General features: G+C 43.9%; 1 protein-coding gene across 4 annotated transcripts in view; it reads right to left on the minus strand.

The window, feature by feature from the left end:
- Positions 1-786: 786 nt before the first annotated feature.
- The window catches only part of PLD5 (phospholipase D family member 5), a 394,942-nt gene continuing 369,499 nt past the window's right edge, over positions 787-26,229 (minus strand). For all 4 annotated transcript variants that reach the window (XM_059412505.1, XM_059412504.1, XM_059412507.1 and 1 more), the window contains exons 8-10: positions 17,317-17,485; positions 10,579-10,693; positions 787-4,763 (exon numbers count right to left, since the gene is read on the minus strand). In XM_059412505.1, the coding sequence (XP_059268488.1) occupies positions 4,489-4,763; positions 10,579-10,693; positions 17,317-17,485 (559 nt within the window). In that variant the 3' untranslated portion in view covers positions 787-4,488. The remainder of the gene's footprint in view (positions 4,764-10,578; positions 10,694-17,316; positions 17,486-26,229) is intronic.

Genomic DNA, 26,229 nt, shown 5'->3' on the forward strand with positions numbered 1-26,229 from the left:
ATTAGAAGTTCAGCAGTTGAACTTAACAGCAGAAAATACGGAATAGCTATTAAATTTCCCATTTCTTCTCAGCAAATTGCCAAAAGAAACAAAAGTGACCAGTGACCTTTTCTTTCGTGAACTCTGTAGGTATATGTTGGCTGATGAGTCAAAAATAAGAAAATTTGGTTTTTACTCTTTCTAGAAGCTTCCAAAGAATACCTATCTAGTTACCTTAAAAAGCTCTCTCTTCCTAATTCAGCCACTAGAAGGGAGTCTCTCAGAGGGAAGGCAGACAGTGAACTGGGGTTGACTTCGGGGGTATTAAAAAGCTCCCGCAATTTAAATCGATTGGCTAACAGCTTATGAGGAACAGCTATTTGGTTACTAGCATAGAAAAGAAAAAGAAAGAAAAAAGAGCTAAATCACAGCAAATGGGAAAATGCTGACTATGGATTCATTTATCCAACCTCCCTTGGGCCAAATGGACATTATATGAATCTCCCCATTCGAAAGGTTTATAATAAAGTGCACCAGTTCACTGAATACAGAAATCCAAGCACTTGGACATCTGTCCACAGTGCGTGGGGCTGTGTGTCAGGGACGGCATCTGAGTAGCCAGGAGCAAAGTGTCTTTCATGGTGGGAGAGAACTGTCCCCTCGCAAGTGACGGCAGCTCTTCACATCCCTTCAATGTTAAAAGATAATGAAGTGAATTCTGGACAGAGAAACTTACACAAGCGATTACACATACGGAAAAAAGGCAGATTCTGGGATGGAATTCCTGAGACAGACGGACCCTGGGTCTGATCGTATCAAGAAATTCTGAGAGTCTCTTTATTTTGTGTTCCCTGGACCTTAGTTCCATAAAAGCTTCTAAAAACAAACAGAAAGCTCAGAGAGAATCAAAGTCACTTGAGAACAGCCTCAGGCTGGTGGGAGGTGAGCTTCTGTCGGTCCCAGGCTCCGCGAGGCACTTTGGACAGACCAGTGACCGCAGTCACAAAACACAGTTTGCAAAAGGCGACATCAGCCAACGATGTGATCAGACCATCACGAGGAACCGGGTCAGTGGGGGGACCCACAGCAGAGACATCCCGGGTAGAAGAGCGAGCCCAGAGCTACACGACAGGCTGTTCTCCACTTCCACAGCTCTCATTTTCTTTCCTGGGACTTTGAGACACGAGTTATCATGCTGTGCTCTACGAGACCGTGGAGGTCCATGAGCATCTCTCGACGAGTCCTTTAAAGACAGCGGGGACATTTTTCACCGCACCTCACTTATTTTCAACTATGCAAAGCGTGGCATTCACAGAGCACAGATATCATCCAGAACATTCCACTTCCCCTCCGGCGATTTGATAAACTGTGATTTAATTAGCGGATACAGTGGTGGCCGGTGGCAGTGCATAGGAGGCCAACAGTGTGGATGTTTGACCGTGTGTGTCAGTGACTTGTGGGGGTGCTTGGTGCGGTGCCATGCGGTGAGGCTTGGGAGGGGAACAGGCTGCCCAAAAGCCATCGACACTCACGCACTTTGCCTGGAAGGCCCGTCGGAAGGCCTCACCGGACCCCACGGGAAGCAGAAGTATTCTCTTGGAGTGAATCACCGTTTAAAATCAAGAATTGAGAATAAATAAGGCACCAGGTTAATGGAAGTGACATAGAACTCTAAACTATGGTCTTGAACTGTGTTTGCATGCCTTTTCATATTCCCCTTTGGGAAATTAACTCCTGGAATATTTATGTAGAAAAACAATGGAAGTTAGCAGTTAGCCTCTTGCTCCTAATTTCTGGCAAGGGCATCGTCAGATTGTCTCGAATTCCAGTGTTTTTGCTTTGCCTTCTTTCCTTCTTGGGAAATCATTGGTGGGGCATTGGGGGGCGGTGTGGGATGGAAGTTACTCGTCTATTTAGCACAGACATGGAGTTGGAAAGAGAGAAAGGCCACTCCTAGAGGGGTACATGAAACATCCAAATGCAAAAGAAAGTTCTGCTGAATTAAACAGTCTCTCAGGAAACCTGGCCCATTTATGAAACTGTGCAGGGGCTGTTTTCCCAGCTGCCTGGAGGCCAGGTTTGTCTCCTGAAGTCAGTGGCCTGGCTGAGGAGGTGGCCTCTGGGCCACAGGGCAGGGGGCGCTCTGCTGCTGCTGGCCCTGGTGGCACGAGGTCCCAGGACACATGGTTCCTGGTGCCCCCTTACTAATGGGCTCAGTGCAAAATGGCAAAGACGGTCATTTGATAAAGGATTCAGTTCTCTCCTATCACATGGGAAAGCTAGGGACAGTGGAAGGGCCCCTTTATGCCAAGCCAACGCTTGTCCCTCAGCTGGGACATGCACTCCAGGAGACAACAGCGTGTCTCCCCCTCAGATGCCCTGTCGAACTCAGCCCCGGCTGCTCTTCTCTGCCCAGGACCGAACTGGGTATGTTTGCTTGTCTCCATGCCCGCTCTGCTTGTTCTTTAGTTTTCTTTCTTTTAAAAATCATTTCCAAAACCACCTTTACTTTAGCGAGATGGCTGGCAGGACCGTCTCCCTACTCAAAAGGGACTGGGGATATGGTGAATATTTAGAGTCTCATGGCCTAGCCACTAATGGTGAAGACTTCCATGAAGGACCTCCCCATCTTGCCCGGCTGTCTTCACTGACGGGTCATATATCCAGTAAGGCCTATGTTGGAAGCAACAAAGAAAGAAGCTACATGACCATCAGCGGACCCACAACGGCCCTTCTGCGCCAATGGAACCCACAGGATGAGACTTGGAACTTCTTCTAGAAAAGCAAGTCTCTAGATATAAAAGGTAGTAATTGAGATTGCCTTTCCTTGCTCTGAAAACACACGTATATACCGGTCCTGAAGAACAATCCCTAACACAATGTCTCATTTTGCATGGATGTTACTTGACAAAGTGACCTGACAAAATGTCCCATCACAGTGATGACAGTCCCAATCTCCAGCACAGCTTCGGAGTTCCTATGTGCACCCACACCGACAGCCGGAGGCTGTGGATTTGTTTTCACTTATAGGCTCTCTGCGAGAACCCGGTATGGATTATCTCAGGGTACCACAAAGATTAGTTCAAGGAAAAGATTATACAGCACAATGCTTAGCATTTATATAGGTTCTTTTTGATTTCAAAACAAGTTATAAATATTTCCTACCGTGACAACATCTACGCGAGGTAGGTATGATCGTCCCTACGTTACCAACAGAACCCAAGGTCAAGGAGATCAGGACCCTGTTCCAGGTCCGCCGGGGTTAGGAGTGACCTTGAGACTGGCATCCTGGTGGTCACCTGCTCTGGGCTCTAAAGAGGCCATGCCTGTCTCAACGGGGGGCAACGGTCTCCATTAATATAGGGCTATATATTGTATAGATAGAAAACAGCAACACACACGACGACGTTATAGAACAATAATCCAATATTTCTGTTTCTTAGTAAAATATGTGAAGCACAGTATTTAAATTGCATTTCTCTGAAAAGCATTTGGTATATTAAATAGCTCTATAAAGGTTTGCTGGCATACCCTTAACAGCATAATGAATGATTCTAAAGAAATTAAAATCCACGGATGCATAGAGATCTTGCTGGTATAATACCATTAAGCTAACAACAAAAAAAAAAAAGTGAGAAACTACTTTATTCTCATAATGCAGACCTAATCGCTTGCTGGATTTTCGCAGGTAGCTACCTAATTTTTCCGAGCTTGAGAGAAAAGATACCTATTGCTGGCTGTGGTTTTTAAACTCTTAATTTGAGGGGAAAATGCAGTTGGAAGGTGAAAATTAAAGACTGCTATTTCCACTTGGTATCCATTCAGAGGAATTGATACATTTCCAAGAAACGTTGCCATACTTGGAACTAGCGTGGAGGTGGACAGAGGGACGCTGATGCTAAGAAGGACATTCTCTGAGAAGAGAAAAAAATGGTACCAAGTAAAAAATGGTACCAAGTAAAAGGTACGGTATTTGAAGAAAATGAACAAAGAGGCCAAAGAGTGGTTTTCGAGCGTGCGGAGGCTGGCATGAGATGTGAGCATGGGTCTTGGAGATGGTTTACGGGCTAAGTACTTGGCTGGATCAGACCCTTGGCTGTGGTGAAAGCCTCACTCGCCTCTCTAAGAAGCAGATCTCAGAAGGGTGTGAAAGCACTTACCTCATGCTAAGCTTTGAAAGGACTGACCAGTTGGGTCGGCAGAAAAAGGTCTAAAACTAGGAAGGAAGAGGCATCAGAGTCTTAAAATCGGTATGCAAACGTAAAAACTAACTTCCAAGCTGAAATGACATTCTCTGTCAGGAATAACAAATACAAAAGTCCTAAACTTCGTGTACACGCCGCTAAGATACTGTTAGATAAGATATTACATGGCGTGCGGAGAATATTTTTGTGGAAGTGTGCTTTTTCCCTAAAAAAGACATATTAAATTTTGTGGGGTTTTTTGTTTTTGTTTTTTTAAACTTTCCTCAAGTCCTTTCTATATAAATAGGAAAGACAAGCTGTCCTGTCAGTTTGTTCCTTCACGGGATACGCTGGCGGGGTCCTTCGCGCTGAGGGGGTACGTGGCAGTTTTGTTGGTGGAGGCTCTGAGCCTGGACAGGCCGGAGCAGTTCGGCTGCTTGGTCGGCTGCAGGGTCCTGGCGTAGGGCGAGTACCAGTCCCGCTCAAACACATCCTTCAGCTGCTTGATGATGCTCCTGTTGTTCCTCACGTCCGCCTGGTTGATCACGAGGCCTGTGCCGGCGTTCTGGGTGAAGTCATTCCCCACCCAGTCAAAATTGCCTGCCAACGAACAAAGGAGAGAACGGTGCCGAGTTAAGAGCCACGGGGGAGCAGTCCCCATTTAATGAAACACTGAGCAGACTCTATTTTAAAAAATAATAATAATGATGATGACAGGGAGATTGAATTGTGTTGACAGCTGAGGGAAAAAAATTCCAAGAGGCCTTACATATGGCGTATTAATATTTGCATATTATTTTGGCATTTTCTTCAGCTTTGCTCAACTTGAAACTCAAAACAAGGAATCTGCTGGGGTTTTTTTTTTTTTTTTTGTAAATGTTATTTCTTATTGACATTCACAAGACACACTAAATACAGCAACATTTAGGATATATAGGAATACACTTAAAAATCCTGTGAACAATTACTACCTTCTCAGAGAGACAACATCTGATCCGGACGTATAGACGAGGGGTTCTGATTACAGTGCTCACAAGCTTGCCTGTCGAAGGAAAGGCTGAAGCCAGAGGAGGATCGGTTCCTGTCTGAACGGACAAACCTCTCCTTGCTCGGCCTGTAGGTCGTTTCCCCGTTCCAGGAGCTGGCTTCTTGGCTTGGGAAACGAGGCAGCTGCTGTGGTGGTGCTCCCCAGCACAGCTGCCTGGTGTGGGCAGTGTGCTGTTCGTTTGCTAAGGCTGCCGTAACCAAGGCCCACGGACTGGGTGGCTTAAACCAGACAAATCTACTGTCTCATAGTTCTGGAGGCCAGAAGTCCAAAATCAACAGGGCGGCAGGGTTGGTTCCTCCCCGGACAGAGAATCAGTTCCAGGCCACTGCCCTGGGCTTGTCAGATGGCCGGCTTCTCCCCGGGTCTCTTCACATTCTCTTCCCTCTCTGCATGTCTATCTCTGGGTCCACTTTTCCCTTATGTATAAGGACACCGTTCAAACTGGATCAGGGCTCACCCTGATGACCTCATTCTGACTTGATGACCTCTGTATAGACCCTCACGCCAAATAAGGTCATATTCTGTGGTACTGGGAGTTATAACTTCCAACATGTGAATTTGGAGCGGGGGGCCCTGCAGTCACTTGGGCAGGAAGAGACACCCACAGGGAGCTGATACCCGCTCCTTCCTGGTGCTCGTCCTGTGGGCCCTCCTCCGCTCTCTGGAGGCCCCACACGTATGAACTCCCCTTTGCACCGGCACTTCCTGCAACAGCGGAAGTAGTTCCCTCTTCTCCCATTGCACTCCTTGACTTTATTCCTCGGGGTCGAATACCAGGTCCCTAAATAAAATATTACCAGCATAGAGATCAAACTCCTCTCCCTCGCTCTGTGTCCTCCATCTCACACTGTCTCCCGCCACTCCCCAGCAGCATGCTGTTCCCCCTGATGGTTTCATGACAGACATGACGCTGGATGAATTTTGTTGCTATAAATGAGGGAACCGTCCACTGAACGGTTCACGATATGGTGCTGGAGTCTCTTCCAGAGCTGCGTTTCTGACCAGGTGCTCTCAGACACATGGCCATGCTCAGTGGTGGCAGGTTTGCATGCACGGAAATACAGGCTTGGACTCTTACACTGGGGATTAGCAGCAAATGCGGGTTAAGAGTTATTCTGGAACCCGCTGTCAGGCAGCTCCTTTGAGTCATCCCCTAAACAGAAGACCCCTGTGCTCCTGCACGCCTTTCGAGGACTTGTGGCTAAGACGCTGAGTGCCAGGCGGTGAATTCATTATCTCATTACATGATCTCATTCAATACCCACTGTGAGCCTGTGAGGTGATAATATTCCGTTGTACCAATGGGGACATGAAGGAGGTACCTCTATACACCTACAAGAAAGGTCAGGTACTTTGTCCAAGACTGGAGTGGAAAACTATCAGAGCTGAGTTTCAAAGCCAGGTCAGAGCCCACAGCCCACACTCAGCTTCTGTTCTGCGTCCTGTCTGATCCTAAAGGCCTGCGTAGTACCCACTGTGCATTCCCCTCCCCCATGTCCGGGCTTCAGTGGCAGCCACTAGGGCTGGAGCGTCAGGCCGCAAGGAGCTCCTCTCCTCTAGGGACCACACTCTGAGCGACACAGACATGGAGATAGGCTTTGGGGGCCGCATGAGAAGATGAACAGATAAGGGGAGAGAAGATTTTGGAGCCTTATTTTGTGAGATTCGGCTTTTCCCTTCAAGACAGCGGATGGAGCCAAGATTCTGCATCTTTGATTCTCCAAAGCTTTAATTAGGTTCTTCTCTGCAACTCCAGCCTTAGGCAGCACTTTCTCAGGCTCACAGAGGGCACCCTCCACCAGGATGATCATGTTTTCCCACCTTTCACTTCTTCATGGTTTGGCTCAAGTTCAGAATCCTGTACCTGCGTCCGTGTATTCTCAGCTGGGACACGGTTCCCCCAGGGCTGAGCCTGCCATTGTGGCTTCCCGAATGTGTGCATGGGGCTGGGCAGCGGGAGAACTATAGGGCCATCCCTGAGCCATGGCACAGGTACAGATAAGCTCACTCGGAAGGTATGTGCGCCTCAGTGAACCTTCTGAGTGCCTCCGATTAACCTACCACCCCCTTGTCAGGCCCCCAACAATTCAAACCATCTTCTGGACAAATGTACCAAGCCACACTCAAATATACTCCAGAGAATTCAAAATTAGTACTGTTTGGGGAATGTTCTGTTAAGTCTCGTGAAGATTTAATGATCTATACTTCCACGCAAGGTCTAGTGTGGATTATTCTTAATTCCACATTCTCAGCAGGTGTCCATGTGATGACTTAAGATTTCCAGAATGTGCTGATAATTATTTAAATTATCAATGAATTTTCCCTCTGGATGCTCTTTAAATATTTTTATACAAGGACTATGCCTTGCTCTAGGGAATTAAATGTTTTTCCAAAATGCTGTGTGTAAAATGAACTCATTTAAAAATGCATTATAATAGCCAGAAATAGACCCATGAGATAGAGTGAACTCATCCTTACAGAGGAGCAAAGGCAATATGAGGGGGCAAAGCTAGTCTCTCCAACAACGGCGCTGGAAGAATGACATCCACTGCAATAAAGGGAATCTTGACACAGACCCTACACCTTTAACAAAAAATACCTCTAAAATGGATCAAAGAAAAATGTAAAATGCAAAACTATAAAACTCCTAGAAAAATGACAAATAAGAAAATCTAGATGACCTTGGGTTTGGTGAGGACTTTTTAGACACAACACCAATGGCACGATCCAGGAAAGAAATCACTGATAAGCTGGACTTCATTAGAATTTAAAATGTTTTCTCTGTGAAAGACACTGTCAAGAGAATAGAGAGATAAGCCACGGGCTGGGAGGAAATATTTGCAAAAGACACACCTGATAAAAGACTGTTATTCCAAATATACAAAAAACTCTTAAAACTCAACAATAAGAAAATGAAAAGCCTGATGAAAAAAATGGGCCAAAGACACCTCATCCAAGAAGATATTCAGATGGTAAAAAAGCATATGAAGAAGTGCTCCCCATCTATTATCAAGGAAATGCACATTAAAACAGTAAGGAGGTACCTCTATACACCTACAAGAATGGCCAAAGTCTGGAACACTGACACCACCAAATGCTGGCGAGGATGTGGAGCAGCAGGAACTCTCCGTCTCTGCTGGTGGGAATCCAAAATGGTAGAGGCACCTTGGAAGACAGTTTGGCAGTATCTCACAAAACTCAGCATCGTCTAACCATTCGACAGGGCAGTCAAGCTCCTTGCCATTACCCAATGGGGTTGAAAACATGTCCACACAAAAACGTGTGCGCAAATGTTTATAGCAGCTTATTCATAACTGCCAAAACCTGGAAGCAACCAAGATGTCCTGAAGGTAAATGGATGAACGGATCCCTCCAGACAGTGGAATATTATTCAGCGCAAAGAACACAGGAGCTATCTAGCCATCCAGAGATCCCGAGGAAGCTTAAACGCATACTGCTAAGTGAGAGAAGCCAACCTGAAAAGGATATACACTATTTGAGTACAACTATGTGAGAGCCTGGAAAAGCCCAAACAGTGGAGACTGTAAAAGAGATCAGTGGTCACCGGGAGCCGGCAGGGAGGCAGGGAGCACAGAGGACGGGTAGGACAGTGAAGTGACTATGACACAGTAATCTGCATACACGTCATTACACGTTTGTCAGGACCCACAGAATGTCACCTCGATAGTGAAACCCCACTGTACATCCATATCGGTGTCAGTTCACCCATAGTAGCCAAAGCACCACTTTGTGGGGGCAGCTGATAATGGGGCAGGTTGTGTTTCATGTGTGAGGAGCCCAGGGATGTGAGAATTCTGTAGTTTCTCTTCAGTTTTGCTGTGAAACTAACTGCTCTAAAAAAAAAAAAAGTCTATTCTAAAAATATATCAGACAGGGAGAAGAAAAGAGAGAGCCAAAAATCCGTATTTACTAAGGATTGAGACACATGAGAGCCAGTGTTTGGAGCTTTTCCTATATTATCTCTTTTAATCTTTCTACCACCACCAAAAGGTGGATACTTTTATACCCATTTTACAGATAAGAAAACAGAGGCACGGGGGCGCCTGGTTGGCTCGGTCAGATGTGGCTGCCTTCGGCTCAGGTCATGATCCTCGGGGTCCTGGGACTGAGCCCCGCACTGGGCTCCTCGGTCAGTGCAGACCCTGTTTGTCCCTCTCCCTGCCACTCTGTCTACTTACGCTCCCTCTCTATCTCTCTGTCAAATAAATAAAATCTTAGAAAAAAAAAATCAAATGAGATAAAGTGCTTTACAAGGCAAAGGCCATACTCTTTACTCACTCACTGAATTGGTGGGGGGACTACCATATTCCACATTCCTCTATCCCACACACATTTTTCTTTTCTGCTTTGAGCCTGCCATGTCCTCTGTACAATGAAATAGCCAGACTGCCGTTCTGGGATTTATGTCCCTTCTTTTATAGATAACAATTTCCACTCCGATGTTGATGGTACCAGTTAAAGGATTACTCTGGACTCATGCACACTGTAGGAAAGGAGCACAGATGGACACATTAGTAATTCCGCCAGCTGGTATGATTTCGGCATCTGGAGCATTATTACCCTAAAAATAACAGCTGACACAAATCCGTTATTATCTATGTGCCGGGATTCTAATTGTGCAAGGTACCCTGCATATATTATTCTGCTTAAATTTCACCCAACAAAGTAGAAACTGTTATGGGCCCCGTTGTACAGAGAGGATGTTGAGGCTTAGAGAGCGTAAGCAAGTTCTCCAAGGGCAATTTCCAGAGCGGCAGCGGAGGGATGCTTGTCCAGGCAGTGCTCCTTGTGTTGAGCTGCCGTCAGGTCGGCCTCCTGGGACTCAGGACAGGCTGGCTGAGGGTACGGTGGGTGGGGAGCACTGTGTTCACGGGACTCTCAGGACTCTCTCTCTTTTTTATTTTTTGGTTTTATTTATTTATTTGAGAGCGAGCCAGAGTGAGAGAGAAAAAAACACGAGCAGGGTGAGGGGCAGAGGGAGAAGCAGACCGCACCCTGAGCAGGGAGCCCGATGCGGGGCTCGATCCCAGGACCCCAGGATCATGACCTGAGCCGAAGGCAGATGCCCAATGACCAAGCTACCCGGTGCCCCTGGGACTTGCCTTTCATGAGCCACTCACGTCCTCAACCATAGCACGAAGCAAGTGGGCGAAAGAAAACACTTGTTAAAAACATCTTCTATGATGTCCTCATATTTGAACCAAGCCCTAGAGGAGATGTTCAGTTCAAGGGGTGTTTGTCCTTCCCGTCCTGTTTCCTCCAGGGCCCGCGGGGCATGGAAGACCACGGTGGGACCACTGTTGGCCTGCCTGGTCCCCCAAGAAGCCCGACAGCCCCGACACCTACCGATATAAGCTGCGCTGTCCGTCACCATGTACTTGTTGCGATTTAATTTAGGAAAGGTGTGATCCTTTTGTTCTTTTGTAGCACACACATTCTCTCTTTCCAGATCGAAAAATTTCTGTAAGACACAAAAATAAGCAAATCAAGAAAGCAGGTGAATAGGGAACATCTCTGGTTTTGTTCAGGAGCACAAAAGGGTTTCTTCTCCAAATACCCACAGCCGACCTTGTCCTGGGTTATCAAAGCCACAATCTCGTTGCTCCATATAGAGGAAGCTATTTTTGTTCTCTCATCTATATAGGCAACAAGAGGGAAAATTAGCATGCTCAACTAGATCTATAATTAACACTTTTAAGCTGCAAAATGAGCATAAAATGCATTCTTTCAACAGGGTGAAGGCCAGAAGTTTCTTTAATTTTCGTTGTCTTACTCATCTGGATGTATGGTTATTTGAGGTCTGCCTCGGGGGTCCTCTCTGTCACGCATGCTAATGAACTGAATTAATGTTCCTCTGTTGCACGCATTATAAAAGCAGCAGGCCCTTTGTCAATGACTAGGTGATTCAGCTGGGGATTTGCAAAGGTCAAAAGAGATTTTGCCAAGAGAACAAATGCTTTGCATCTCAACACCTTGGTCTTGAAGCTCTTTTAGTAAGTCAGAGACAAATCACCACTTCAGACTGTGAATCCTGAATTTCAACTTTACTGTGACCCCAAAAGCACCTCTCAGGCCTGGGGCATGGTGTGGGTGGGCTGAGAGGGGGCTGACAGTGGAGGTAGGTGGGCTGGTGTTTCCAGAATCTGCTAGAACTGGTAGCTGCTCAGATGAGACCTGAACCGTGACCGAGCTCACAGGATGACCCACCATCCAGGGTGATCTCTTGACTAAGAAGAGAACAAAAGGATGGATTCTGCTTTCCTTGTAATTTCTTGCTAATCTTAAATGAGAGCACTTAATATTCCATGATGGAGATTTCAAAAGACAGTGTCTTCAAGAAGGGGGCAAGCAAAGGCACCATGTGTGCTAGGCTCTAGACTTTCTTCCCCCTGCTTCTGTATTAGTCATGTCTTCTTTTCTGTGTTCTGATGCTTTGACATCTGAGCCATGCTGAGCCTGGGGGACTGCCCTCCCGGGGGCTAGCTAATTCCTGGAGATAGCAAACAACTTGCTTGTGAGAACACTTCTCATACATAACCCAAACAGTCCATGGTCCATATCCTGAACCACCTGCTTTATGGACTCCCACTGAAATCATTCAACTTGCTAGTCCTAACTGGGTTTATCCTGCCTTGCCCCTTCCCCAACCCTATAAACCAAAACAAAAGTTCTTGTCCATGCTTCCTTCACTCCTGCCTCCCCGATGACCCTGCGACTTCCCAGCTTGCTCCCTTCTCTTGAGATCTGTGAATGAAACGGTCTTTCCAATGGCCTTCATCTCCTGATCTGTGGGTACTGTCATATCTAAATCATAATCAGGCCTGTACCTTACGACCCTGCTGAACTTGGTAAGTCTGGCAATGGCGCTCCTCCGACTGCACGTGTACTGAGCTCGGAGTGAATCAGCTTACCCGGCAGATTCTTCACCCTTTTCCAGCACACTAGAGTGTGCAAAAGTGACTCCACGTCCACATGCTTCCTGCTCCCTTCACTCCCTGGTTCACAGATCCTTCCTGAACCTTCATCAGCTACCTTTTTCCTTCCTCCCTCCCATCCATCCACCCAACACACACGTTTTGAATGCTTTGTGCCAGCATCCTGCTAAGCACTAGGAATATGGTGCTTCACTTGCTTTTCCAGGGTGTCCCACGTGCCACTTCAGTTATCTAGAAAATGCCATCCCTGAGCTGAAACAAACCCCAGGATTCTCTCATCCATGGAAAGGTACTGAACACAAACGGGCTCTATTCTCCTGGGTCTCTGTTTGGCTTTCTGGTGGTACCATACCACTGTTTCTTCTAATCTCTGATTATCTGATTCCAAACAGATTGCGCCCCAATCCCACTCCTGGTTTTCACATTCACTTGCAAATCTGGTGTGGAAAACAGATCCATGGTAGTGATCATAGACCTGTTTCTTTCCATTTTACGAGGAGTAACTGACATCTATCACTGTATGAATTTAAGTTGTACCACATTATGCTTTGATTTACACATATCATGGCATGACTCACAATACGTCCAGCTAGCGCTTATCTTCTCATATAGATAAAATAAAAAGGTAAGAAAGAAGAAAAGAATAAACAAAATTTCTCCTTGTAATGAGAACTCATAGGATTTATTTTCTTAGCAACTTACCTGCATACCACATAGCAGTGTTAGCTGTAGTCATCAAGGTGTACGTTAAATCTCTAGTATTTATCCTGTAATTCGAAATTTGTACCCTTGACCACCTTCCTCCAATTCCCCGTCTCCCCTACCTTTACACCCTACCCCCTGGTAACCACAAGTCTCATCTCTTTTTCTATGACTTTGTGTTCTTTGTTTTTGTTTTTAATTTTAGACTATACATACAGTATCATACAGTATCTGTTTTTCTCGGACTTATTTCACTTAGAGTAATGCCTTCAAGGTCCATCCATGTTGTCAAAAATGGTAGTATTTCTTCATTTTTCTGGCTGAATGATAGTCCATTGTATAGGTATACCACCACTTCTTTATCCATTTATCCACTGGGCACTTCACTTGTTTCTATTTCTTGGTTACCATGAATACTGCTGCTAAGAACACAAAGGTACAGATACCTTTTTGAGTTAGTGTTTTAGTTTCCTTTGGATATAGTCCCATAAATAGAATTGCTGAATCACTGTAGTTCTATTTTTAATTTTTCGGGGATTCTCCATACTGTTTTCCATTGTGGCTGTGCCCATCTACATTCCTGCCAGCGGTGCACACAGGCTCCCTTTCCTCCACATCCTTGTCATCTCCCGTCTTTTTGATGACGGCTGTCCTAACATGCATGCTATGGTATCTCACAGCAGTTTGGGTTTGCATTTCCCTAATGACTAGCAGTGTTGAGCATCTTTTCATGTACCTCTTGGCCTTCTGTATATCTTCTCTGGAGAAATGTCTGTTCAGGTGCTTTGTCCATTTTTTAATTGGGTTATTTGTTATTCAGTTGTATGAGTTTTTGATTGATTTTGGGTATTAAGCCCTTATCAAATATATGCTTTGCAAACATTTTTCCCCTTCCATAGGTGATCTTTTCACTTTGTTTCTTTTTAGTTTTGTTGCTTGTATTTTAGATGTCCCATCCAAAAAATTATTACCTTAATCCATGTCGAGTAACTTCGTTCCTGTGTTTTCTTCTAGGAGTTTCATGGCTTCAGGTCTTACAGTTAAGTCTTTAATCCATTTTGTGTTCATTTTTGTGATCGGTGTATGATCTGGGTCCAGTTTCATTCTTTTACATGTGGATATCCAGTTATCCCACACCATTTGTTGACGAGATTATGTTTTTCCCCATTGAGTATTCTTGGCTCCCTGGTCAAATATTGGTTGGCTGCATATGCTTGGGTTTATTTCTGAGCTCTTGGTTCTATTCCATTGGTCTATTTGTCTGTTTTTATGCCAGTACCGTATCTGATGACTGTAGCTTTATAGCATAGCTTGAAATCGGTAAGTGTAATACTTGCTTTTTTGTTCTTTCTCAAGATTTCTTTGGCTATTCAGGGTCTTTTGCAGTTCCACATAAATTTTATGAGCGTTTTTTCTACTTCTGTAAAAATGCCACTGGAATCTTGATTGGATTGCATTGAATCTATAGATGGCTTTGGTTGTATTAACGTTTAAACAATATCCATTTTTCTAATCTGTGAATGTGGGATACCTTTCCATTTTTTTGCATTGTCTTCGATTTCATCGTCTTATAGTATTCAGCATAGAAATGGTTCATCTCCTTAGTTAAGATTATTCCTAAGTATTTTGTTGTTTTGATGCTAGTATAAATGGAATCTATGTCTTTCTTTTTCAGAAATTTCATTGTTAGTGTGTAGAAACACCACTGGTTTCTGTATTTAATTTCATATCCTGCAACTTTGCTTAATTCACTGATTAAACCCAACATTTTTTGGGTTAATCTTATGATTTTATATATAGAAAATCATGTCATCTGCAAATAGAGACAATTTTGCTTCTTCCTTTTCAATTCTAATACGTTTTATTTCCTTTTCTTGCCTGATTGCTCTGGCTAGGACTTCCAGTACTATGTTGAATAGGAGTGGTAAGAGCTGGAACCCTTGTCTTGTTTCTGATCTTAAAGGAAAAGCTTTCAACCCTTCATCATTGAGTAAGATGTTAGCTCTAGGCTTCGCAGACCTGTTTCTATTTCTAATACTGATTTGTGAACTCAGACATGTGCATGGATACCACAGTTTATAAAAACCAGTTAAATGGAGAAAAAAATTTGTTTTCCATCAATATTATTAGAATGTTAGGGAGATTAAAATGTAATCTACATGAAAATCATAATTTTTTGAAATCTATTGTAAATCCTAGAATTTTGTCTTTATATTGTTGATAACTTCAACTTTTAAAAAATTTAATGATATGAATGAGTTAAAGAAAATTTTATCTATATTTTTGTTTATCCCAGAAATATATGTCAGATGTATAGCTTCTCAAGTCTTTAAAATGTACAATATAAATTTCTATGTCTTTACAATATAAATGTTCCTGCTTCATAGTGTAGTTGTGAATATTAGATAGTACATAGAAAGTATGTAATTCAGTGCCTGTCCAACTGTCTATACTCATGAACTTAAGAAATTCCTTCTTTAAAAAAAAAATTAAGCACTTACTACTTCTAGGCAAAGTGAAATGAGATGGTGCTGTACAGTAATGATAAAAACTTAACAGAAGACGTAACAACGGTTTACCCAATGGGTAGCAGGCAACAAGGAAATTGGTTCTGCAACATGGAAAGAATAGATAACAAAGCAGTGGCAAAGTATTTGGTAAAACCCTAACCTGCATTAATGTGGAAGGAAGACCAAGCACTGCCCCCACTCCTGCCCCCCCCCCAAAATACTCTGGCTACAGGGCAAGGGATAGGGAACAAACTGTTAGTGGTGTATGTTGTTTGTTATTAGTGCTTTCTGGAAGTTATCAGAGGAGATGAATGAGCTCAGGATCAGGTGTGCTGGCTTGTAAGCAGACAGGAAAGAGAACAGAATACTGGAAATTTGGTATTTCAAAGGGTTGGAAAAACTGATTGTGCCAGGAGCCTAAGAGCAGAAAATTAGTCTGAAAAATACTTTTAAGTGATGGAGGCCCGTTAAGACTCAATCCTGCAGCAAAAATCTGGTAACTGGAATAATCATAATCGGTATAATCTTCCCACCCAAGTCTGATGGAGCTGAATGAAGCCACCACTAATGAGAGGGAGGGAGAAACGGAGGCGAAGGGGGCGAGGCGGCGAGAGGCAGAGGCAGAGGCATAGGGGCAAGGAAGCAGATTGGTCATGTGTCAGAATTACGTGCAACAAAACCTTTGGCTGTGGCTACCGGCACACACATTTAACTGGCCTTTCCCTGTCCCTGTTATATGGGGAGGAGGTAACTTCAGCCTGGGTTTTGGGTCTTATGCATAATCGTTTTCTTTTTAGTTTCTGTTTATTGAACTGTGAGGTCCAGAACTGCACGTCTCTGGGAGGTCCTGAACTTTGTGCTGTGCGGTACCAATAGGGGACGAGGGTTCTCCATGTGGGTGCCCAGAATGGCAGACTGATGACCCACAGACCTGTTCCTTTGTCTTTGTGGGAACACGCCCCTCCCCTGCCATTAGGTGTGGCGGGGCGGTGACTTCTGAGCAGCAGAAGAAAGGCTAACGGGATCTTCACCCCGCCAGGTCTGCCCCGGACGGGATCTTCACCCCCCCCAGGTCCACCCCGGACGGGATCTTCACCCCCTCCAGGCCCACCCCGGGAACGCGTCCCGGGCAGTCCTCCGTTCTCTCTCTGGGCCTGGGGATGCTGAGGCTTGGGACTACCTTGGAAGCTATGTGTCAGAGTAGATGGTGGCATCTCTGTCATCTTGGTCCCTAAAGACTGCATGGAGCACAGAGCCATCGCCCAGAAGGGTGCCTGGCACAGAGTAGGGTCTCAGGGTACATTTACCGAATGACTGCAGTGGGGGTTGGAAAAGGTGAGCCCTAGAGGACTAGCGGGCCTTAGCCAGTAAGGCACAGAGGAAGAGAGTGCTGTAGGCCGAGGGAACAGCGTATGCAAAGGCCTAGAGAGGAGGATGAGGGCGTCACATGTGAGAACCTGAGGAGAATCAAAGTTGAGCTAAGGCATTGCTACACTGAGCTGAAAACCTGGTCCCGATCTTGCCTCCCTCAAAGTATGTGGATTAGCACCCAGCCTGAGGGACTGGAGCTCAGGTGGTGGTGGTGGGACACTGTGGAGGAGCACGTGTTGCTCCTCTGATGGTCACAGACTTAGAAACAGGAATGGCAGGTGAACGAGGCAGTTCAAGCAAAGCAGAGAAGACCCAGCAGGCAGTGTGTGAAGACAGGGCAGGGCCGGGAGGGCTCCAGCAAACATGGGTTCCAGGCTCTTTTTCTCCTGTGTTTGTCTTAAAAAAAATACTTATCCTACTTTTGAGATATTTTCTCACTGTCAGAGACTGTAATCCTGGTTCTTAAATGGCAGTTTATGCAAATGCGTGTGCCTACAGCTTTCAGGGACGTGGGGAGGGAATCAGCCCTTTTTATGTAATAATACTGAAGTTAACATCATACTTACAACTTTCAAACTGCAGTTGGCTATTTCAGTGCAAATAGCTTTAAGAGATGAAATAAAGTTAAATGTAAGGGGGTCAGTTTCCTTCCAGAAGCTTATAAGGAGTCGAACTTTAACGCTTCGCAAAACTAATGCTTCTCTTATTTTCCCATCCAAGTCTGGCCAGTAAGTCCTGTAGGAATAATATCCATGTGGATAAAAATAAAGAAAATAAGTTAGTTTGGGGGAAGAAATTTACTAGACTGCAAAGAACATTTGTATTAACCCGATCATTACTTCGTTCTTCAATATAGACATAACCTGATCGGACACCTTGAAAACACACAGATCTCCTGGGTTGGGCACCTACAGACGATACTCTCCTGGGTCCTCCCCCTGACTGAAATGGGTTCTCCCACCACCGGGGCCTCAGAGGGTGTGGGCAGACTGACCTCCACCACCTGCTGTCCTCACCGCTCCTCATCACCTCAGCTCACCTGTGCGCTGAGAGTCAACTTTCCAACAGAATTCTTTGAGCACCCCATTAGTCCCCAAAGGCTTCGAGAACTTCTTCTTTGGAAATTGCCCCCCCCAACCCCCCAAGTGAGCTTCTGCTCTGATTACCCAAACTTCCCCACACTCCCATTTCCAGGCTGCCTTCCTCTTTCCTGACCAAGCCGCCAGCTACTCTGGCCCTGGACTTCTCCACCAGGCCAACGGGGTCTCCTGGAGGCTCAGCCTCTGCCCCGAATCCATAGCCTTTTGCCTTAAATAACTCCTGACTCCTCCTGAGGCCACAGCTTCTCCAGAACTTCTGCCATGTTATTTGCCACCACAATTTACCCATCTGGTTTAGGAGATGGGGTCGGCCCCCCAACACCACACATTGTCACTTCCAGAACTGTTGATTTCTCATTTAAAAAGAAAAAACAACAAACATTTCCATCTTAAAGACAGGCCCCAAATCTCTCTCTCCCCCCGTAGACCTTCTGTTCACTGGTTCAAATCTTTCCCTCATTCCAGGCCAACTCAGTTTCGACTAATAAAGTATCATCAAAACGTTAGCCTGCTGGCTTTGTAATCAGCGCACCTCCAAATGTCTCCTCTTCGTATGGACTAGCCTGTGGTCCCCCAGTGTCCTGCACCCTGTGAAATCTCCACTGAGCACTCTCCTGCCCCATCAGCTTCGGGTCCCCTTCCCAACCCAGCCCAACCTTAGTGATCACCTGAAGGACACATGCCCTGCCCCTTCCTTGAGCTCTTGGGTCAGAGCCACACCTCCCTTGGTCTGTTTCTACAGCCACAAAGCCAAGGACTGCTGAACAAGGTCAGCTCAGCCCCGTGAGGTAGGAGACATCACAAAGGCATCTAGGCCCTCACCGCCATCCATCACCTCGTCCTTGCCTTGGGCAAGTTCTTCCTCTAGGACCTTTCTGTAGCTACTCTAAGCTGTACCCCACTCGAGAAAAACTGGTTTCTCCCTCTATGCACAATGTAGAGCTTCTCTGTTTTGATCTTTCACAACTTTCTACCCCCCAGAGCCTCACACATCCTTCTCCCCTTTCCCCCAGCTCAGAGGATAAGGCAACCTGTTCAGGGTCAGACCTGGACCACCCTACCCCCTGGGCTATTCCCCTGACCCTCCGCAACTGTGTTTCATTGGCCGTTCCTTCCCAAAGAGAGTTTCAACCCCCCACCCCGCCACCCCACCACCCCTTCCTCTTAGTTTGAGACAAAATGTAAATCTCGCTCAGAAAACCCTCCCCTGATTGCATCTTTGTGTGGCTGGTGCACAGTTTCTTTTCCCTTTTGAACTAAGTAAACTTCCATCTGTCTATCATCTGTCTTGGAGTGTAGCTGACACGTTACGTTAGTCTCGGTGTACAACGCAGCGATTCAGCATCTCTATATAGTACGTTGTGCTCACCACAAGGGCAGCTGCCATTTGTCACCACACAGCACCGTGACACAATCACGAGTATGTTCCCTGTGCTGTGCCATCATCCTTGTGACACTCGTTCTGCAGCCGGAAGCCTGTACCTCCCTCTCCCTTTGCGCACCTTGCCTGTCCTCCTGCCCCTCCCCTCTGGCGACCATCAGTTTGCTCTCCGTCGGTGTGGGTCTGTCTCTACTTTTTTGTGAATGTAACTTCTCGACAGTGTAATCCAGAACCTCTGACTTGACTTGACCGCCCCCACCCACTCCTCAGCCTACTGCCCCCTGGCCTCCAGCTCACCATTCTTGTGCAAATCTCCAAGTCAGTGGTGATGTCCCAACAGCCAGATCTAATGGACATCACTCCATTCTTATTTTCCTGTTAGTTTAAGCCACATGTGTCTCTGTTGATGGTTCTTTTCTTCTTGAAAGGGACTCCGTGGCTTCTATGACCCTGTGGTTTGCTGGTCTGTCCCTTCCTGATCTCTCAGCGTTCCTGGATCTATCGTGCGGTCCGTACACCCTAAGACTCCGTCACCGTCCCGTCCTCCCCTCGACAGGCCATCTCCGTGGCGGCTTCATCGACGCACTTGATCTCAGCTGTCTCTAGAGTTGAAAAGCTCCAAATTCACATCACCAGGCTCACCTTCAGACTTCCTTCTGGATATCTTTGTAAGATCTTTACCCATCTGGACCTTTATAAGGAGTTTAAAGTCACAAATCTGCTTATTCCTTCTACTTTGTATAATGTTCATCATCTCATCACCCAAAGCAAAGACCTGGCAATCCTTGTGCCCGCTCTCCTCCTCCCCGTGTACTGCAGAGATGCTCCTGGCACGTGTAGCCTTTATTCTGTCCTCCACGGCCGTCATCATCGTCCCTGACCTGGGCCACTGTACCTGCTCCAAAATGGTTTCGCAGCCTCCAGTCTTGGCCCTGTCAAGTACATTTTCCATGACCACCGAAGTGATCTGTCTAAAAGCGTATCTCCCGTGATTAAAACATAGTGGAGGCTCCCCAAAGTCACAAGACTCCCTCACAGTCAGATCCTCCTGTCCTGGGTCCCTGCCCTCCCTCCAATTTGGTCTCTCACCGCCTGTGTCCAGCACCAAACCCGTTACAGATCCTGGCATGTGGTAGGGCTATTTTTTCCCCACCTAAAACTTTGCCCAAGCTGTCCCTTCTACCTGGAAAACTCCTTCTTATCCTTTGTTTGATCAACTCCTGCGTATTTTAAAATGTAATCAGGTAGCATTTCCTCCAGTAAGCTTCTGCTTCCTCTGAACCTGCCACAGCTGCTCTCACCGAGGCCCTATAATATGCTATGGATATACTGTTGTACCATTCACCGCACTGTGCGGTTACACTAGGTTCTGTGTCCATTCACCCTATGGGATGGAGTTCCTGGGACCACACACCACTCAGACTTTACTCACTTCTGCACAGTGCCCAATAAACATTTGTTGAATGCAAGTATAAGTGAAGAATATTAATAGCCCACAGACCAATCAGCCTCCTTTTTTTCTTAAGGAATAAATTTGATGCATAGCATTGTATAAATTTAAAAAGCTACACAGCATGTTCCTTTGGTACCGTCTTATATTGTAATGACTGCCCATGTACTGACAGTCACCAGATTACATAATCACAGTAAAATGCTCACAGCACATTAGCCTTGACCTATTGACTACTCATCACAAGTTTGCAGTCTTAAACACTGTCACTCTTGTCCCTTATCCCCCAGCCATTGGTAACCATCCTTGCACTGTGTTTTCTACAGGTAGAAGTTTTCTAGATTCCATACAGAGTGATATGGATTGCAAAAATCTTTCCCCATTCTGTAGGCTGTCCTTTTATTTTGTTAATTGTTTCCTTTGCGGTGCAAAACCTTTTGAGTTTGATATAGTCCCATCTGTTAATTTTTTGTTATTGTTGTTTGGGCTTTGGTGTCATGCCAAAAGAATTATTACCAAGACCATTATTGATGGGCTTTCCCCCTATATCTTCTTCTAGGAGTTTTATGGTATCAGGTCTTATCTTAAGTCTTTGATCTATCTTGAGTTAATTTTTGTGAGTCGTGTTGAGAGGGGTCCAACTTCACTCTTCTCTATGTTTTTCTCCAGTTTTCCCCAGCACCATTTGTTGAAGAGACTGTCTTTTCCCCATTGAGTGCTCCTGGTGCCTGTGTTGAATGTTAGTTGACTGTATAAGCCAGGGTTTCGTTCTGGGCTATTTTGTTCCATTGGTTGATGTCTTGTATTGTTTTTATTACTACGGCTTTGTTCTTTTTCTCAGGATTGTTTTGACTGTTTGGGGTCTTTTGTGGTTCTGCACAAATTTTAAGGTTATTTCTTCTATTTCTGTGAAGAATACTTTTGGTATTCTTCTATTTCTGTGAAGAATACTTTTGGTATTTTGAAGGGGACTGCATTGAATCTGTAGATCACTTTCAGTAGTATAGTCACTTTAACAATATTAATTCTTCTAGTCCACGGACAGAGATGCCTTTCCATTTATCTGTGTCTTCTTCAGTTTCTTTCAGCAAAGCTTTGTAGTTTTCACTGTACAGATCTTTCACTTCCTTTGTTAAATTTATTCCTAAGAATACTGTTTTTGATGTTACTATGAATGTGATGGTTTTCCTGCTTTTTCAGAGGATTCATCATTGGTGTAAAGGAATACAACTGATGTTGTATCGTAACACTTTACTGAAATTGTTGATTAATTCCAATAGTTTTTTTTTTTTTTTTCAAACTGATTTTCTAGGATTTTCTACATATAAGGTCACATCATCAGCAAATAATGGTAATTTTACTTCTTTCTTCCCAATGTGTATTCCTTTTATTTCTTGCCTGATTGCTCTGGCTAGGGCTCCCAAGACTGTATTGGGTAAGACTGCTGACAGTAGGCATCCTTGCTTTTTTCCTGATCCTGGGGGAAATGGTTTAATTTCTCTCCAGTGAGTGTAATGTTAGCTGTTGGTTTGTCATATATGGCTTTTATCATGCTGAGTTATAGTCCTTCGGTACCCATGTTAGAGGGTTTTTTTGTTTTTGTTTTTGTTTTAAATTATCATGAAAGGGTGTTGTATTTTGTCAAATGGTTTTTCTTTGTCTATTGAGATGATCATGTCATATTTATCATTTTACTGATGCAGTGTATTTGCATTTGTTGACTTGCATATGTTGAAATACCCTCGTATCCCAGGGATAAAATCCCATTTGTTCATTGTGTGTGTATAATCCTTTTTAATGTATTCCTGAATTCAGTCTGCTAATAATCTCTTGAGAATATTTGCCTCTATATCCAACAGGGATATTAGTCTATAGTTTTCTTTCTTGTGGTCTCCTTATCTGATTTTGGTAGCAAAGTAACGCTGGCCTCACAGAATGAGTTTGAAAGTGTTTCTCCTTCTTGGTATATTGAACAAATTTGGGGGAGGACTGGTGTTAATTCTGCTTTAAACGTTTGGAAGCCATCTGGTCCTGAGATTTCTTGTGTTGGGAGTTTTTTTTTTTTTTTACTAATTCAATCTCCTTACTCACAACTGGTCTGTTCAGATTTTCTCCATCTTCCTGTGTTAGTCTTGATAGGTTGTGTTTCTAGAAATGTAGTCATTTCTTTTAGTTTACATAATTTCTTGACATATAATTGTTCAGAGTAGTCTCATAATTCTAGGTATTTCTGTAGTATCAGTTGTAATATCTCCTCTTTCATGTTTATTTCTTTGAGCTTTCTTTTTTCCTTAGTCTAGCTAAAGGCTTCAATTTTGTTTTTCTTTTCAGAGAACCAGTTCTTGGTTTGTTGATACTTTCTATTGATCTCTATTTCATTTATTTCTGCTCTGATACTTTCTTTTTTTAGTTCCTTGTGGTGTAAAGTGAGGTTATTTAAGATCTTTCTCATTTCCCAGTGTATGTATTTATAGTCATAAACTTTCTTCTTGGATCTGCTTTTATGCATCCCATAATATTCGATATGTTGTGTTTTCAAGACAATTTTTTATTTCCCTTTTGATTTCTTCTTTGACCCAACAGTTGTTTAAAAGTGCTTTTAGGGGCGCCTGGGTGGCTCAGTGGTTTGGGCTGCTGCCTTCGGCTCGGGTCATGATCTCAGGGTCCTGGGATTGAGCCCCGCATCGGGCTCCCTGCTCCGCAGGAAGCCTGCTTCCCTCTCTCTCGCTCTTTCTCTCTGCCTGCCTCTCTGCCTACTTGTGATCTCTGTCTGTCAAATAAATAAATAAAATCTTTAAAAAAAAAAAAAGTGCTTTTAGTTTCATGTATTTGTAGATCTTTTTACTGTCTTCTTGTTGATTCCTAGTTTCATAGGATTGTGGTCAGAGAAGATAGTTGGTAGGATTTCAACTCTCTTAAATTTGCTGATTTGTGGCCTAGTATGTGATTTATCCCGGAGAATGTTCCATGTGCACTTGAGAAGAACATGTATTCTGCTGCTGTTGGGTGTGATGTTCTGAGTACGCCTGCTAAGTCCATTTGTTCTAAAGCTAGGTTCAACTGCAACATTTTCTTGTTGACTTTCTGTCTGGTTGGTTTATCCATGGCTGATGTTGGGTATTAGAGTGCCCTACAATTACTGCATTATCGTCTATCTCTCCCTTATGATCCCTCATTAATTGCTTAATATGTTTTGAAGTTGCAGTGTTGGCAACAAGCACATATATTTACAATTGCTCTATCTTCTTAATATACTGGCCCTTTTATCATTACATAAGGACCTTCTTTGTCTCCTGGGACCCTTTCTGGCTTAAAGTCTATTTTGTCCAATATAAGTATGGTTACACTTGCCTTCATTTCTGTTCGCTTGGAGTGTCATCTTGCATTCCTGCACTCTGAGCCTGTACGTGTCTCTAGAGCTGAAGTGAGTCCCCTCTAGGCAGCATATTTGCTTTTTTGTCCCTTCAGCCACTCTGTGCCTTTTGATTGGTGAGTTCAATGCATTTTCACTGAGGGTGATTGCTAATAGGTAAGCATTTACTTACTACTGGCCATTTTATCTCCCGCCTTCTGGCTTTGTTTTTCTTTCTGTTTCAGTCTGCTTTTGCCAGTTGGTGGTTGTCCAGGATGATTTGGTCGTTCTCCCTCCTTTTCATGTTTCATATTTCTGCCCTAGATTTTTGTCATGTAGTTACTATGGGGTTTACACAAGGCATCTCATAGAAAAAAACAGTTTTCTCTACTGACTGCACTTTTCTTTTCACCTATCATCCTTTTGCTTCTCTCCTCCTGTACTTTCGATGTTGTGATGTTACCTCTTCGTCAGCTGTGACTTCATCCCCACTTTTAGTAGGGAGAGTTATTTTAATGCTCTTTTCCTTTAACATACAGTTAAGAGTATAATCTACTATTCCAAAAAGGAGTTACAGTTACAATATTCTAATTCCAACTGCTTGTTTATCACCTTAATCGGAACTTAGTGTGCTTTCATTTTGTTGTTGTTTCAATGTGAAGAGCTCCCTTCAACACCTCTTGTAAGGAAGGTCTCTGAGTGGTGAACGCCTTGAGCTTTTGTTTTCTAGGAAAGCCTTTGTTTCTCCTTCACATCCAAAGGTAACTTTGCCAGAGGGGGTTCTTGGCTGCCAGCCTACATTTTTATTGTTCCTTCACACTTTTACTGATTTCCTTCTGAAAGATGTATTGCATGTGACTGAGGAAATAAATAATGAACCACCGCACACTGAGAACCAAATAAATAAGTGAATTGTTTAAAGAAAGAGCACCCGATGGCTAAAACACGAAGAAGTGAAATAGGGCCTCTGGTTTTTTAACTGCAAGATCTACTTAGCCACACATCATTGTTCTGCTTTCTTCCTACTTCTTTGAAAAGTAGAAGTTACTTCTAACATTGCTGCTAAGTGACGGTGTATATATTTTTTTACACGTTGCCAACTATTTCTACTTTGGGATCGTGTGTTTCCTTTCATTTGGATGTTTAGCAGGGCGTACACTAAAAGTTAAGTCTGTAGCATATTTGATAGTATCTATTTGTTTATTCAAGTTGGAATCACTCCTGAAAGATTTCTCTAGGACAATGTAAAGACAAGGAGTCAGGCTGACTTAAATATTTTTTCTTTCTTTCTTTCTTTTTTTTATTGTAATGAAAAGGAAGTTTAATATACAGAAACAAAACAAAATTTTCTCATAGACTGGCTAGTGGTAATATTATTCAAAAGTTGTCTGAATTTCAAACCTGAAAGACCCAGCTTGCTTAATTTTTTTTATACTATCAAAAAAGAATGTTTTGCCACAAATGAATAATGAACAGAGACATGTCATTGGCATGTTTATAATTATGAAATATCTAAAGCCCATTTACACTTGATAAGAAAATAGTTAAAGGTAATTATTTTAAAGTAAGGCAAAAGCACATCTGGTTACAGTTGAGATTTTAATGGTCCTACTTTCAGATTTTTGAGTGGGGGCATTAAATGCTTCAAGCAGTTTGTTGTTTTCCTTTGGTGAGACTATGAAAGGAAGAAGTGTAGCTCTATGTGGCTACATTGTTCTACTGCAGCAGAATAATGAAGTCATGTCACCACTCCCAGAAGTAAAATGTACCAAAACAAAAAACAAACCAAATAGACATTCTCAGCTGACACAAACTTCAGTGTCTTTTCCCAGGAGTTTTCCAAATTTTTTTTTTCATTCTTACATATTTAATTATAGCCTAGATGTTTGAACTATCTCTTATGTCTCTGATGACTTTTCATCAGAATCCTTGACAACAGGGGCAGGTCTTACATTAAGGATGAGAAAAGAACTCTTCTTTTACTAACAGCTGAAATGGAAGATTAATAACCCAAACGCAAAACTTCATGTGAGTTTTCCGTTCTTTATCATTCTTTTAGTTTTTTCTGACTTTTGCTTTTCCAAGATGTTTTAGGTTCTCCATGCTAACTCCCTGCCCCCGCCCCAACCACAAAGGAGCTTAATTTTGTTCCTGGGACTTCATGGGATGAAGGTTTTGTCAATCCCAAGAAATCAG

Source organism: Mustela nigripes, chromosome 10, assembly GCF_022355385.1.
Source record: "Mustela nigripes isolate SB6536 chromosome 10, MUSNIG.SB6536, whole genome shotgun sequence".
Classification (NCBI taxonomy): Eukaryota; Metazoa; Chordata; class Mammalia; order Carnivora; family Mustelidae; genus Mustela; species Mustela nigripes.